This window comes from Camellia sinensis, chromosome 9 (assembly GCF_055761805.1).
Source record: "Camellia sinensis isolate YWXY chromosome 9, ASM5576180v1, whole genome shotgun sequence".
Lineage (NCBI taxonomy): Eukaryota > Viridiplantae > Streptophyta > Magnoliopsida > Ericales > Theaceae > Camellia > Camellia sinensis.
In genome coordinates this window covers 196,916,534-196,933,505 of record NC_138969.1, presented here as the reverse complement: position 1 = coordinate 196,933,505, position 16,972 = coordinate 196,916,534, and the positions used below count along the sequence as shown (strand labels likewise).

The 16,972-nt window shown below is 32.0% G+C and overlaps 1 protein-coding gene across 1 annotated transcript; it reads right to left on the bottom strand.

Annotated features, from left to right (window-relative positions):
* Positions 1-1,778: 1,778 nt before the first annotated feature.
* Positions 1,779-3,335, bottom strand: LOC145800036 (protein FAR1-RELATED SEQUENCE 5-like). The gene has a single exon (XM_082889698.1). It carries the CDS (start codon positions 3,333-3,335, stop codon positions 1,779-1,781), a length of 1,557 nt encoding a protein of 518 aa, XP_082745824.1.
* Positions 3,336-16,972: the final 13,637 nt, after the last annotated feature.

The window sequence follows — 16,972 nt, the reverse complement described above, 5'->3', positions numbered from 1 at the left end:
TATTTTATTTTTTTTTAATTATTTACTAAGTAATAGCAATATTAAATATATCTTTAATATTTTAATTATTTTTAATTAGATTAAATAAAAATTTATTTTATTTTATTTTTTACACAATTAAATAAATTTATTTTTAAGAAATTAAATAAATAAAATATCAATACAAATATACATTATTTTTTTAATTAAAATTTTAAATAAATTTGTTTTTAAAAATAATAATAATCAAACAATGAAATTAAATAATATATATATTAAATTTAAATAATGAAATTAAATAAAATATAAATAAAATTTTAAAATGAAGATTATTCCATGATTCGGATCTCTTGTGTGAGCAAATAGCCAAATAAGCTCAAGTCCTAATTTGACTGCATCAACAGCCTCAAGTCCAAAATTTTCTTAGATGCTTTTAGTTTTAAGGAAGTACATTTGCAAAGTTGGTTTAATGGTACGCTATTGTTTGAATGACAAGTTGGGTTCATGTTACTAAATTTTTTGTTGGGTGATGAAGTTGTTTATATTTTGACAATGCACATCTCCATCATCTCTTATTATACCTATACATCGATACCATACCATTCCACTATAAGCATAGTTATGTGTCACCTAACAGCAATGTCCACCATTTCTTACCAAGCAAACAGACAATTAAAAAAATCTACAAAAGAGAAATAGAGACAGTTCGGTATTATTAACAGTGATTGTTTGTAAAGTAATGGCATGAGCAACTCCCTATTTTATCAGCAATCAAACAAATTTTGAATGTTTTCACCTTTATTTTCAAAATTATTCTCCAAACTACGAAATTTATTAAGAATGCCTAAGATTAAAACAACTAAGACATTAACAAAACATAACTACTAGCCACTAATGTCTCCTTGTAAAAACAATGTTTCGATCACTGTAAGCCTCATCATGAAAGTCAACTACACTGGATCATTTGGATAAATTGGCAATTCATCGATATCATCCATGTGGGGATCCAACTCTGTGTTCATGAATGGTTCACTGTCTGAGTTGCTACCCTCTCTGTGGCTACTTGAAGCCAATTTTTTACACGTCCGCTTCGTGTGTCCGATGCTCCTACAGTAGCAAATAATGCATAAACGATTTTAATAATCATATGCATGTAACAGGATATTAAAAGGTCATACAATGAAAGTACCATACCTACAATACCCACACCGCCTTGGTTTTGGAGGTTTACCCATAGAAGATGTCCCTCCGGGGTTCCCTTTGGTCTTCACTACATTCGGATCACCAACGCCATATAGTTTGGGTGCAATATTTTTGTCCCCAGCCTCGGCGTTACATTCTTTTCTCATTGCCCAACGTTTTTTCATCTGCGATGTCAGCTGGAAAGCTATTTCCCTTGCCTCTTCAAAATCTTTGTCCGCGTGTGAGGCATAATATGACATTTCACTAAAACAGGAGCTGAGTATACCAAACCGAGCTGTCTGTGTTAGGGTGCTACAAATTTGGGTAAGACTTGGTTGTTGACACTTTGACCTACCATGTCTTGTCCACCTCTGCAAGACACAACTCGGTGGAATACACATTAATTGTTCAGATTTCATAACAGCAATCATGTGGCAGCAAGGGATGCCAAACGACTCAAACTTCAAGCAACAACATTTCATTGTGATATTAGCTGGAAAATACTCAACCGTCCACGTGCATGTTGGTGACTTGTACTCACCAAAACGGTAGGTGCGATGATCCTCAAGCTGAACTCTTTCCATCACAAACAATTTACCCTCTTTCCTGATTTCATGTTAAAACAATGAGAAAATCTTCCGAGTAAAGAGTTCAGCTGCATGTTTCTCCAAACTCCTCAATGGCGTAGTCAAAACCGGGAAACTATTCTCTGTTTTAGATTCTGTTTCTGCCTCATTAACACGCATTCTAGCAAGAGCCCTATCATACTGCGCTACAAATTCATACAGCCTAACCTTTTGGTTTAGGAATATATTGAAATATGCATTTATACCCTCGACACGTTGAGTGCTCCTCATTCCAGCAAACATGTGACCACGGAGATATGCCTCAGCCCAATTATCACGCTTCAGATGAATATCCGACACCCAGTTATTGTTCTCCAACTTGTACTGTTTCACCATAGCAGCCCAGGCATTGTCAAACTCATCAATTTTACATTTCTTCAACATCAACTGTGCAAAATCAGTTGTAAATTCTGGTATGTGGACATTTGTTGAGGCATTTTTCTCCAGATGCCAAGAACATAAACGATGTCTGCAGTTTGGAATAACTCTTTTGATTGCCTGACGCATTGCCCTATCACCATCTGTTACAACAGAGATGGGTCTTTTACCATCCATGGCCTCCATTAACATTTCCAGCACCCACGTGTATGTCTCCATTGTCTCATCAGGCAACAAAGCACATCCGAATATAGTTGTCATGAAATGGTTACTCACGCCAGCTAGAATTACAAATGGCTTCTTATATGCATTTGTACGATAAGTTGTATCAAATACCAATACATCACCAAATGCAGCATAATCCATTCGAGACCTACAATCTGCCCAGAAAATCTTGTCCAACCGGTTGTCCTTATCGACGTTGTATTTGAAAAAAAATAATGGATCTGCATCTAATTTAGCTGACAAGTATCCTAACGCACCCTCTGCATCCCCTTCTGCGAGTTGTACTTTGCGCTCAGCTTGGAATTGATTGTGCAAATCTCTATGAATGAAGCCCACCTTCTCATAACCCCCTGACTGATGGACCATAAAATCCATGATCTGACTCGTTTTCATACCCACATTGCGCATGGCCTTTGCTTGAGCTTGGTCTGCACTTGTTACAAACCTATGCGACCAAAGAAAAGGGACGCAGTGTGGTGCTGCCAACGGATGGTTGTGTTCCCCTACAAAGTGGGTCACAACATATTTCCTAGCTGTCTTGTCATAACGCACACGAAATGTGGCATTACAAAAAAGTCTAGTTTCTGCCCTAGGAGTTCTTACCCGTTCCACACGTTGCAAGTATTTCTTTTCTCTTACACCTTCCCTTGAACAAACCCATTTCCTACTCTCTACAAATTTGTTGTCTCCAATAATTCTTTTTCTACTTCTTCGTACGCTAAAACCGATGACCTTAGCGTATGCATTGTAGAAAGTATAAGCATCATCCTCTGAATTGAATTTCATTTGCAACACATCTTCCTTAGTAAGCATTCGTAAACTATCATAGGTTTGGGAAGCTAACCCTTCTTTCACATCAACAACATCATCCTTGCCATCTAGAGCAAATTGATCATCAATTTCAGTATTGACCTCTTCAGGCCTACTACTTTCAGGTTCATCCATTGTATATACACTTCTAAGTACCCTATTAGCAATTAAAACGAAACAAATCAACTAAAAAACACACATGCCATTGCGCTGCTATAATTTACATCTCCAGAACAAATAAATATAATAGCACACCTGCCAGTGCCTTGCAATCAATTTAAAAAAAAATTCAAACATGTCTGCAAGCACCCTACTAACAACTAAAACCAAACAAAAAACCAAAAAAACCACACCCGCCAATATTGTGCTACCAATTATTACTTCTTTATAGAAAATGAACAAATAAGCACACCAGTCCGTGCTATGCTATCAATTATATGCCAATAATAAAAAAGCACCTGTAAGTACCCTACTATAAATTAAAATAAAATTAATTAATTACAAACACACCTGCCAGTGTTCTGTTATAAATTAAAATCAAACAAATAAATAAAATAGCACACCCGCCCGTGCCCTGCTATTCGTTAAAATCAAATAAATAAATAAGCACACCAGCCAGTGCACTGCTATCAATTCAAAACAAATAAATTAAAAAACACAAAAGCAATTACCCTACTATTAATTAAAATGAAACAAATAACTAAAGTAGCACACCCGCCAGTGCCCTGCTATTCATTAAAATCAAAGAAGTAAATAAGCACACCAGCCAGTGCCCTGCTATAAATTCAAAAACACAGAATCAAGTACCCTACAATCAATTAGAATGAAACAAATAAATATAATAGCACACCTGCCAGTGCCCTGCTATTCATTAAAACAAACAAATAAATAAGCACACCAGCCAGTGCCCTGCTACCAATTCAAAGCAAAAAATTTCAAAAACACAGAATCAAGTACCCTAATATCAATTAAAATGAAACAAATAAATAAAATAGCACACCCGCCAGTGCCCTGCTATTCATTAAAAGCAAATAAATAAAATAGCACACCCGCCAGTGCCCTGTTATTAATTAAAAGCAAATAAATTAAAAAGCAGACCTGCTAATGCAACCGCTACGGAGGAAGGGATGGAGGAGGTATAAGTTTACTTGTACGTTAAGATGGAGAAATTGAGGACCTATGACAAACAAAAACAGAACATCGAAATAGAGTTAGTAAAGAAGACAATACTTAAGGAAAGTAATGATTATGGCGAGAAAAGAAAGAATCTATCTACGAAAAATATTATTTTGCACATCTTTTCACCTTAACAAACTGCATAAGCAATAACAGAGATAAAAGTCTACGACTCAATTAAAAGTCTAATTGTAGGTTATTTTATCCAATTTGTGCTTATGACCTATTGGCGATGCTTACGACTCAATTAATGGGCTTACTAGTTCTGACCTGATTCTTGTTTCATTCAATCATAATATATATTATGAGTTATTTTGAGGATTAGGGTTATGAGATTAAACAGAAGTTTTGCTACAAAAATGACTTTTGATAGAAACAGTCGGTCATTATAATTTCTCTTCTTTTGATAGTTAAACCCTTTGTCGTTTTTTGCTCGTGGATGTAGGCTTTTAGACAAACCACTCGTATGTTTGTATTCTTGTGTGATTCCGCTGTGTTACTTTGTTTTCGTTTGTTCCGTCATGACAAAGTTCAAAAACTTGTGATAGCGGTTTTCAAAAATGAATATATGATATTTCTAAACATTTTGTTTTCAGAAAAAGTTTGCCAAACTAGTTTTCTACTTTTTCTTTCCCCAAAAAATTTGAAAACAAACCAAACATATCCATGAGCAGTGACTGAGCATGGTATTGTTGTCACAACAAAAAGCACAAACCTACCCTTCTGGTAGCTTTATCAACTAACATGTTAATGTTAATCAAATTACCTCAAAAAGGGCTTAAGGGAACATTAAACATTAATCTTTTGGGAAACCTCTTCTTAAATTCTGTAAAGACAATGTTATCATGGGCCTACCTTTTTCTTACATCTCTATCCACCTGACAAGCATGGATTTAACAAAATTTAAACCCTATGGCAAGCAAGGTATAACATGATTCAATTATAGAATTTATTCCAACTTTTCGTCCTTATGTATAGCTTACCCTGAGCCACTGCAAAACCACACAAAAACCCATTTTATCCCCATCCTGCCTTCTTAATTCCCAAAAAAATGGAAAAGAAGCCCATAATGCAGCAACTGGCCAAGAATGTCCGTCGGATGTCATTATCTGATGACAGTGCCATGATGAAGCAAATTCAGGGAACCCATTCGCCTGATGGGCGTGATGTCTATGCCAAGCCGAATCTCCAAGTCATTGAGGACATCCTGAACCATGTCACTCCTGACTTTTCTGGTGTATGTACAAATCCTCTTATCCTTTCTCCTCAAAACAGAACGTTGGCGCTGTTTGGGAAGCTGCCAACGAGGCTATTATAGCCTCATTTGATAAATAAGCCAAAAAGTGGCACTGTTCACAGTTTTTTTGGAGAAACAAAAAAAAAAAAAAAAAAAAGCCACTGCGCTGGACAGTGTAGGCTGTGCCTACACTGTCACAGCCAGAATTGATACATCAATGGGAAAATTACCATTTTGCCCCTCTATATCAATTTAAAAAATAAAAAGTTAGGGACAAATTTGTCATTTTAAATTTAAACATCATTTCAACACACGTTCCAATACAAGAACCCAACTAAAAATTCATCTCATCTTCCCAAACACCAAAACTGAAATAACCTACTAAAATAGCCAAAAAGCCAAATGGCCTACTAAAATAGCCACTTTCCAAACGAGGCCATTATGTTCTACAAGTTTCATGCTATTTGTCGCTAGGGGTCAATTGTGTTGTTTGTTAATTCAAAACAAATAAATTTAAAAACACAAAAGCAATTACCCTACTATTAATTACAATGAAACAAATAAATAAAATAGCACACCCGCCAGTGCCCTGCTATTCATTAAAAACAAACAAGTAAATAAGCACACTAGCCAGTGCCATGCTATAAATTCAAAAACACAGAAGCAAGTACCCTACTATCAATTAAAATGAAACAAATAAATAAAATAGCACACTTGGCAGTGCCCTGCTATTCATTTAAAAAAACAAATAAATAAGCACACCAGCCAGTGCCCTGCTACCAATTCAAAGCAAAAAAAATTCAAAAACACAGAAGCAAGTACCCTAATATCAATTAAAATGAAACAAATAAATACAATAGCACACCCGCCAGTGCCCTGCTATTCATTAAAAGCAAATAAATAAAATAGCACACCCGCCAGTGCCCTGCCTATTAATTAACAGCAAATAAATTAAAAAGCATACCTGCTAATGCAACCGCTACGAAGGAAGGGATGTCGGAGGTATAGGTTTATTTTGACGTTAAGATGGAGTAATTGAGGACCTATGACAAACAAAAACAAAACATCGAAATTGAGTTAGTAAAGAAGACAATAGTTAAGGAAAGTAATGATTATGGCGAGAAAAGAAAGAATCTATATACGAAAAATATTTAATAGATTTTAGTACCCCATGCCATGTGAGTCAATTAAACAAAAATACCTTTAGATTGTATTTGAATCTTGCATTTATGGGCAAAAAGGAAAAACAAGGGAAAAATGACAAAATTTAATAGTTTAGTACACCATGTAATGCGAGTCAATTAAACAATAAGTACTGATAGGTTATGCTTGAATATTGAATTTGAATAGGAATTGTGAATAGAAACGAAAATAGACGAAATTAGACAATTTTTAATTCATGCCATTTTTTTACAACACTAAATGGTGGAACAAAGAAGTGGATGATCCCATAAAAAAAATGCTCATATGATTATGATGTTACTAGGCAAGCGCGCTTTCTATTGCCTACCTTGCTAGCCATATCATCAAAAGATGCATTACCTCCATGTTCACTGTTAATACATATTTTTGTATTTTCAAACAATGTCACAATCAATTTAAAAGGCTGTTGAGGCTTATGGATTAAGACTCACTTCGAAGATCAAGGAATGCAGCTTACAAGAAAACCTTGCAGCTTAAAAAAACAAAGGCTCGAGCCCAAGAAGCAAGGCTCGTATAAAAGACAAGCATCACACTTAGACTGATCTTATGCCTACAATGCATGCTTGTCTACCTAGCCTAATGCAAGCAACCTATACCGATCATCACAAACTTACTTTTTAACTATCCGTCTTGCTACTTTATTTCAACACATTAAGATACACACGTTCTACAAATCACACCACTAGTTATAGATATCCCTATTTTTACTTTTGCACGGTCAATTACAAGTTCAAATCATAACAACTTGGTAGCTAAATTAAATTTCTATGAACTTTGCACAAATAATTTGCTCCTCAAACATAGAATCCCAAAAATAGTTGTAAGACATTGGTGTCCTCATACACTGTTAAAAATCTCATCATTTCATGACTTTTATTATATTGTTAATACCTTGTAGATTTTCTAATGTAGGCCTTAGTCCTATCAAATTTTGGCATTTCATCGCCTCCAAGGTAACTCATAAACCATTTTAGAGCATCTCCAACCTTTCACCAATTCTTTCAACTAATTTGATTTCAAATTTGAGTAAAAAAAACTTGATTTTATATGAACTACTCAAATCCTTTCAGTAAAATCTTTTTAAACACCTTCCTCTTATCCAAAATTCCCCTTTTCATCAAATTTGATCAGACCCATCTCCAATGCTTCTTCTTTTTTTTTTCCCATGAAATTTTGATTTACTGTATTGGTTCTCAATTTGCTAAAAGAAATAACTCTCCCTTCATGAGATTTAATGAAATAATTTCAGATAATTTTTTAACGCTTTTGATGAAAAAAAAAACAAAAATAACTAAATGGATATTCAACTAAGTCACAGTAACATCAAAAAATCCATTCGTTTCTCACTTTCCACAATTCCCAAACAATTGCTAAAGGTAATACATCCCAAACCACTGTAATTTTCTTTCTAATAGGAAAAACAAGCCAGCACAAGAGTAATTGTTACAAACATAACAGATTTCAATAAACAAATAAAAAATTACAGTCTCATATCAGTTACATGAGTACAAAATTCAATCACCCACAAATCAGATTTCACACACTTAAGCCAAATTTGAAGTGTATATATGTATATATATATGAAATCAAAACAACTACCAAAGCAAACAAACATCAAAAACCTAAACCGATTCAATTCATATTTTGACATCCTTTTTATTAAGGCGAAAGCAATCGGAGCTGATAGATACTGTATAGACATATCGATTATCAATGCTAAATTTTATATTTAGTGTAAAAGAGATGAAAAATGAGACAAAATTTTATATGAATTAAAATTTTAAGGGAGCACAGTGAATTTCCTTGTGAATTATGGCAAACTTATGAGTTTCCTTCTCATAGTGTAGCATTATTATTTTCTTCATCTCCTAATTCTCTTTTGTCTTGTTTTTCAAATGCCAAATCAAGAACCTCAGCAAAACTCTTGCAGGAGGAGTTATGTTGTCTAAGGATGAAGCATGATGAGATCCTTCAAAGAATTAACAACATGTGGTACTGGTCAATAATTGTGAATGTGCATGAAAAAATAAATATCACAATGGTCAAAATCCTCCAAATACCATTTTTATTAAAAAGAAAGTCACTATAATGAATCGTGATGAACACCACGTTGGGTTATAACTGAATATCACAATGGGTTGTGACCAACTTATTAAATTAAATACAATTTAAAATTCGTTAGGTTCTCAAGTCAACTATTAGGTCAACTCGGTTGGTTTAGAGTCCTAATCTTAATAACTTAACAGTGAACCAATGCTGAACTAACACATGAAGAAAGAAAACTAATTTGCAAGAAATATGGTGATGCATCTAGACACAAAACACATATTTGTAAATTATATGTATATTAGCAGTAGGCCCTTCTACCTACTATAAAATAAAATAATGGCAGGCCCTTCTTAATCTGGTGTTTTTTTTTTCTGTAACAGATTTGACACACTGTTTTGGGTACTTTATTGTAAATAGAACTTAAGAATTTCATAACTTGTATATTCAAGAAGATGTAAAAAAAATATACAAGTATAACCATCTTCTCAGGCAAAAACAAGTTTACTTCCTAAAACAGTTTAATGCAGGATATGCAAATACAAATACGAAAACTTTAAGATTATGTTCGGATCATTGATTATATGTGGAGGCCAACAAAGGAAAAGAAAAGGAAAAGAAGAAAATAAAGTCAAAAATATTTATTTGTTTCAATATTTCCCTTTCCTTGATAAATCCAAATTTCATATCTAACATAAAATTTTCATTATGATGTGATCATCATCATGAAAATTAATGTCGCCTTTGGCTCTACTATGCATATAATATGTGCAAACAACTAAAAAAACACTCTTTACATTGACAATCGATACAAATAATCAAAAAGCAAACACAAACATGCGATGGTAAATGGAGGGCACAATTGTGGGTAGAAAGTATTTGAAGTGTTAAATTATGTTTCTAGAAACAGTTATAGTACTACTTTTGAATAAGATACTTATCACCAACTTGAGATAAAAGGTTCATGTATGTTCATTTTATGGTTAAACTAAATTCTCAAGAAGTCAATGTGTCATTCCTCTGAAAAATCCAAGTAGGTCTACCTTTTTGACAACTTGCAAAGCAGATTACCACTAGAAAACAATTAAAAAAGAAAAAGAAAAAGAGGCTAAGTTACATACAAAAGGAAAGTAAATAAATAAATAAATGAGAAGACAACAACTTTGAATACATCCATAGTTTTTTGAATTCAAGGACTGCTACTATGTCCTTAGCCTAATTTGTGTTGTGGGCTTCTATTTAAGGCTTAAATTTTCAAAAATTTCATTGTCGCGCATGTTATTCTTGTCATGAAATATACAAAATCTCTCTAAAAGTAGACTTTTCCACGAACATTCCTAGCTTTTAAGGATATCAAAAAGTAAATCCAAGTGCATAAATGATTTTCACATAATCATTCATAGTTGTCATACCAAGTAATCTGACTATGAAGATTCCTTGAACCAATACAACATTCTCATAAATCTTATAAATACCCAAAATTGGATAACTCTTACAACACTTCACCTTTCTTGGCTCAAAGGTTTTAAGTATTTTGTGTTCAATCTCTCTTCATATTGTGGTCATGTTGTCTATGTTCTTCAGGTTCTCTCTTTGCAGCAAAAACCATAGCTAATCCTTCTCACGATATGAGCTTCGCAATCCTTCTACTATATATACAAACGTGAAAGGGGCACTTTGAAGAATGGGAAGCAAGAATCGATACAGGAAATGGGGGTTAACAAAAGAGGATTTCGAAGAAGGGAATCAAAACAACTATCAAAGCAAACAAACATAAAAAACCCATAACCAATGTTTGTTTTCCAAATATATATGAGATTAGGATGGAATTGTCTCAATGGCTCTCTTGTTCTATTGAGCCAGTTAAATCAATGGCATGAAAAATGGTGGCCAAAAAAATATCGGGCAATATACATGATATTACAAGAAATGTTGTTGTACTTGATTCAAGGTAAAAAAATTAGTGTATTGGAGTTCTATTTTGATTGGAGACAATGATGCAAGGGAAATTGAGAGAGTTCACCAACTTTTTATGATTTGTTGCATGAGTAACAAGACATAATTAATTTGAGGAGCAAGGCTACTAGTGAATCTACTACGAGTTCAAATCAATGTTAGTAAAAGTGTGAGGCACACTTAAGCACAAAGACCTCCTAGGCCCTAAATGCAAAGTTCAAATTCAAGCCTGATTGACATAAAATCAAAATTTTCAAAAATAATGTATTATGACAAACGATTCATAATACATAATAAATAAATAAAAAGTTATAGAAAATCAAATAACAATATATTTAACCTTTTAGCTAACCTCTCCAAAATACTGATAAGGTTGTGTCAGCAAGAATCGATACAGGAAATGGGGGTTAACAAAAGGGGATTTCGAAGAAGGGAATCAAAACAACTATCAAAGCAAACAAACATAAAAAACCTACACCTAATATTTTCCTATTTTTATAAACAAACCCAGTGAGTTCACAAACGTGGACTCACAGTTTCAAAGAAAGGGATTGCGACGGTCTAGGGTTTCATACAATGGACATGGAGAAAGGGGGAGAGAAAAAAGTTACAGAGAGAGAGAGAGAGAGAGACATACCTTCAGGCGAAGTCCATGGTGGGTCGTCTTCGCAGGGATGGCCTTCGAGGGATGGTCTTCGAGGGCGAAGAGGGAGGGTCTGCGTGCTGTCTCCAAAACAGAGGGGTTTGGGGAAAAAACTGAAACAATTTGAAAAAAAAAGTAACCGGTTGAAGGGGTTGCCAATATTTCTAATCAAATTCTTCATTGGCTGAGATTCATTTGTGAAAATCTAATGGCTTAAAATAAATGTGTATATGATGTGCACATCTTATTGAGGTGCACATCTTAACAGCTCCCAATAAAAAACTATATTTGAAATATAAAAAATAGAATGCATAAATTTTATCAAACAGTATCGCAACATCCATCAAATGTATTTAGTTTGAATTCATCCGAATGAATTTTTTTTTTGAGAATTTATTCGGACAAATTCAATAGATGAAATATTAATCTTTATCAAAATAAAAAAATTTAGAATGAAACTTTTTATTTATTATGAAAGATCCATTTCATCATATTAAATTTAGTATTGTTGAAAACTTTTTATAAATTTTTTGCATTCGTATCATTAATTAATAGTAGGATAAAGTTTGGGAGCTCGTATTCCCTCCCCCCGAATCCCCCGAAAATGGAAACAGAGGGAAACAGAGGGAAGAGAGGGGGAAGACAAGAGAGAGAGAGGGAGAAAGAGAGAGGAGAGGAGAGAGGGAAACAGAGAGAGAGAGAGAGAGAGGGAGAGAAGCTCCGCCGTCGCAGCAACTCGGCCGATCGTCGGCCGATCGCAGCTCTCCGTCGCAGCTCGGCCGAGCGTCGGCTGATCGCAGCTCGTCGCAGCAGCTCTCCGCCGCGCCTCCACCCCTGGTTGATGGCCCCTCCAGTCCAGTGCTTCTCCTTCCTTCTCTCCTTCCTCTTCTTCTTCTTCCTTCCTTCTTCTTCGTCTTCTTCGTTTCTGATTCAACCCAAAAAAAAAAAAAAAAAGGCAAAAACGACGTCGTTTTTGCCTTTAAGGGGATTCAGGGGGGACTGGTTTCGAGCTACGTAGCATTACTCTTAATAGTAATCATACATTTAAATCAAAATTTAACACAACCACATAAAGATTTAGGGGAATTTACAGGTTAATAGTACCTTTAAAAATTAATTACAAATTTATGATTTATCATTTTATTTTTTAATATTTATAAAATTTATAATTAATTTAAGGTTGCGTTTGGTAAAGTTTTGTAAATATGATTTGAGAATATGAGTTGTATTTTGAGTTTGTGAGTTTTGAAATTATGATTTGAGTGTAGAAAATTTGTTGGTAAACGAGTTTTAAAAAAAAAAATTGAAAAGAGTTTTTGAATTGAATAATGTGACATAATTTTTATACAAAAATTTACAATTTATAACCAAACACACAATCCAAAATTTTATTCAAAACTTATACAAAATTTTAAAAAAACATTTGAAAATATTTTTTATTTAACATATAAAAATAACGAGTGCAAAAAATAAATAAATAAAAATAATTCAAGAACACTGTTTCGGTCAATCGGCTGGACGACTAGCTGGACGTCCGGAAGGACATCCGGATACACAAATTTTCAAACGCAGATGTTGAAATGTGTTTTGAAAACTGTAAACAAACGCGACACTCAAACGAAATGATAGAATCATAATTTAAAAAATTGTACCAAACACAACCTACAATTTTTTAGATACGCATCCACTTTTTATTTTTTTTTTTTTTTTTTAAGAGGGGTATATATCCACTTTGACATGCAATGACTTTCACCTTTTATGCTGACTTTGAGTCAAACACATTATCACAATTGACCCCAACTTTGTCTGAGTAGTCTAATTTTTTTTTTAAAATAAAAAATAAAATAATTATAATTTAAATATAATATTTTATTTTATTAATTAATTTAATTTATTTTATCTTAATATATATATATATATATATATATTGTGGGTACTTGAGAAATAAATTTTTATGTAAGTTTTTTTAGTTGTAAGATATTATTGAATTTTTTTTTTTTTTTTGTGTTTAGGAAGATAATTAAGTTTTTTTTGACTGAATGTGATGTTTGTGAGATAAAAAGTAAAATGATTATAGAATTTGATGTGATATTTTGTTTGAATTTATTTTTTTTAATTTTACAAAAACTTTATTTTTTAGTAAAAAAAATCAAAAAAATTTCAAAAAAAATTATTGCTAAACACCGCTATTTTTAGTCACAACAAAAAATAAACCCACTTGTTCCTATGGCACAACCCAATTAAGATCACCGTCCAATCAGAGATTCCAAGGGCATTCATTGCTTGATGGATTCCGATGCGGGTCCAAACCATAAATTCAAACAAAGACTCGTTTGGTTGAGTTGTGAGAAAGTGATTATGGTCCTGTTTGATAGAATTGTGAGAAAGTAATTATAACTTATACTTTAACAATTTATATCTTATAATTGTGAATACAAGCTGATCTTTGATTTATAAATTAAGTTTTTCCTCATCTATTTAAAGCATAAGTTGATTTTTGACTTACAAAAAGTTATAAGCTGTATTGTTAAGCTGAACCAAACACATCAAAATAGCTTAAATTAAGCTAAAAGCTGAAATAAGCTGGAAATAAGTCCTACCAAACATGGCCTATAACTTATAGTCTAACAGCTGATAACTTATAACTGTGAACATAAGCTGATTTTTGACTTATAAATTAAGCTTCTCCTCCCCCACTCAAAGAATAAGTTGATTTTTGACTTATAACAAGCTATAATTTGTATTGTTAAGCTGAACCAAACACATCAAAATAACTTAAATTAAGCTAAAAACTGAAATAAGTTGGAAATAAGGCCTACCATGCATGGCCAAAGCCATATATGATTCCTATGACTTATCCATAATCTCAAAACGGTAGTATTACATGTATTTATTAATATATTAATTAATTTATCAATATATGTTATAACATTATTCTTGATATGATTCCTATGACTTATCCATAATCTCAAAGCGGTAGTATTACATGTATTTATTAATATATTAATTAATTTATCAATATATGTTATAACATTATTCTTGACTCCATTTATTATATAAATTATAAATATTTAAAATTTTTAAAATTATATTACATTATTTGTTAGTACATTAATTGATATACCAATTGATTATATAAGGTTATTCGTTATTCATCTCAAAATATTAGTTATTTTGGGAAATTTAATTATTTTTGGTGATATAATTATTACACTTCAATAATATTAACTTTTTAAAATTACTTTTTAGTAGTATAATTATTACACTTCAAATAATATTAATGAATTTTAAAAAAAAAATAGTCCTTCATTTTTAAAAAGGAATTAATATTTTGGGATAATGAAAAATGAAATAAGGAGTTAATATTTTGAAATGGAGAGAGTATTTATTATAGTAATGCTACGGATCAAAATATAAAAATTCAAAATTATTCAGAATTTAGGCAAAGTTTGGCTACTACAAAATAATCCATCTTTTATCTTTTTTTCATCACATCACCTCTTTACTTTTCTGCACATCTTTTTCTAAAAAGACAAAAAATATACTTATTTAGATCATCCCAAACAACCCCTAATATCAATGGCTTAGATTAGTTTCATATGTAATCTCTATACTTCATCAATTAAATCTTCCCCACCCATATTCATTTCTAGATAAATTCTGTTTCCAAATTCTAACTTTTTTGTATTTATTATCCTCATTAACTGTCAAAACTTTTCATAGAAATTTTCTTTTTCGGTGAATAATCATAGAAATTTTGTTTGCATAGAAATTTCTAAAAAAAAAAAAACAATAATGTGAAAAGTCCAAAACTTGCATTCCAAGTCAATAACTTGTGTATATCTAATAAGAAGAGTAAAGGGTTTGAGTAAATAAAATTAAAAAAAAAAAAAAAAAAAAAAAAAGAGGGTAAGGGTTATTTTGAGAAGATGGTAAAAAGTGACTTTTTGACTTTTAACCAAGCTTTTGGCTTTTTTAGACAAATGATTTGGGAAGTTAGTAAAAAGTGACTTTTGACTTTTTTGATTAATGTTTGTTTATAATGTCAAATCATAATAAAATGACCAAACTACCCCCATTTATGTAAAATATTTACGACTTCACCTATGTAACACATTTTGACTTATGAGGGTAAAATTGTAATTTCACCGTTGGCTAAAAACCAACTTCCCAAATAAAAAAAAAGATAAAAAAATCAACTTTTAGCTTTTGCTATAAACCAAAAAAAGTGACTTTTAGCCAACTTTCTAAAATAGCCCTAAGAAGCGGAGGAGGAGGAGTAAGAGGGAAGCTTCTCAATGTAATGATGTTTCACTAAAAAGTTTTTTTTTTTTTTTTTTGGGCTTTTGGAAGTAAAATTTCAGGACGCCAATTGTTACTTTGAAAAACACTCCTATGTAATCTTCTTTTTCTTTTCTTGTTATAGTTTTTGGATTGTGTCACATGTCATGAAAATAGTTTATATGGTGTTGATGCATTGTAAATTCAACAAACTTAGGGATTATTTGGGATGATTTAAATAAGTATATTTTTTGACTTTCTATAAAATATAGGTTGTGTTTGAAGTGATGTGGTAGAGAGGTGATGTGATTTAAATAAGATGATGTGACTTAAATAGGATAGTGACTTTTTAACTTTTTGACTTTTTTGTGTCATGCCAAACTTAGCTTTAATGAATAATTGGGATGATCTAAATTAGATAAAGAAACAGTACTTATTGTTTGGTGGTGTTTGGCAACAATTTTTTTTGAGTTTTTTTTTTTCTTTCACTACAAGACAAAGTTTTTTCAAAAAAATAAAATAAAAAATAAATCCAAACAAAATATCACATCAAACCCTATAATCATTCACTTTTTTTTCTCACAAATATAATATCCAATCACAAAAAAACTCAACTATCTTCCCAAATCTAATTTTTTTTTTCTCTAATAATATTCTACAACTAAAAAAACCTACATAAAAATCCACTTTTCAAACACCCACTTTGATGGGTTTGATTTAATTCCATTCTTGTAAAAGTATTGTTAATCACAATTGGGATTTGCCTAAAATCTGAAGAGAGCTTTTTTATTTTTATTATATTTTTTTGAAGAGAATAGAGTATTATTAACCATGGACAAAATATCTGTGTTTATAGAAGCAGGCCCATATATATAATTTATTGTTTGATAGAATGCTTCTTCATAATTCCCAGCAATGTAGACACTTGTTGTGTTTAGTTGGGAGATTTGGAAAATGATTTGAAAATAGAAATAGAAAAAGAAAATGAATTATGAATAAAATATATCTATATTTCACTTAATTTTACACTTTTTTTTCATTTCTTTTTCTAAATTCCTACTCAAATCCCTCAACCAAATACATCATTAATTACTAAATAATAGAATGATATGAAAGATCCACTTCATCAAAATGAATTCAGCATTGTTGAAAACTTTTCATAATTTTTTTAGATTCGTAGATTCAAATCAAAATATAACACAGCCACATAAAGATTCAGGAAAATTTACA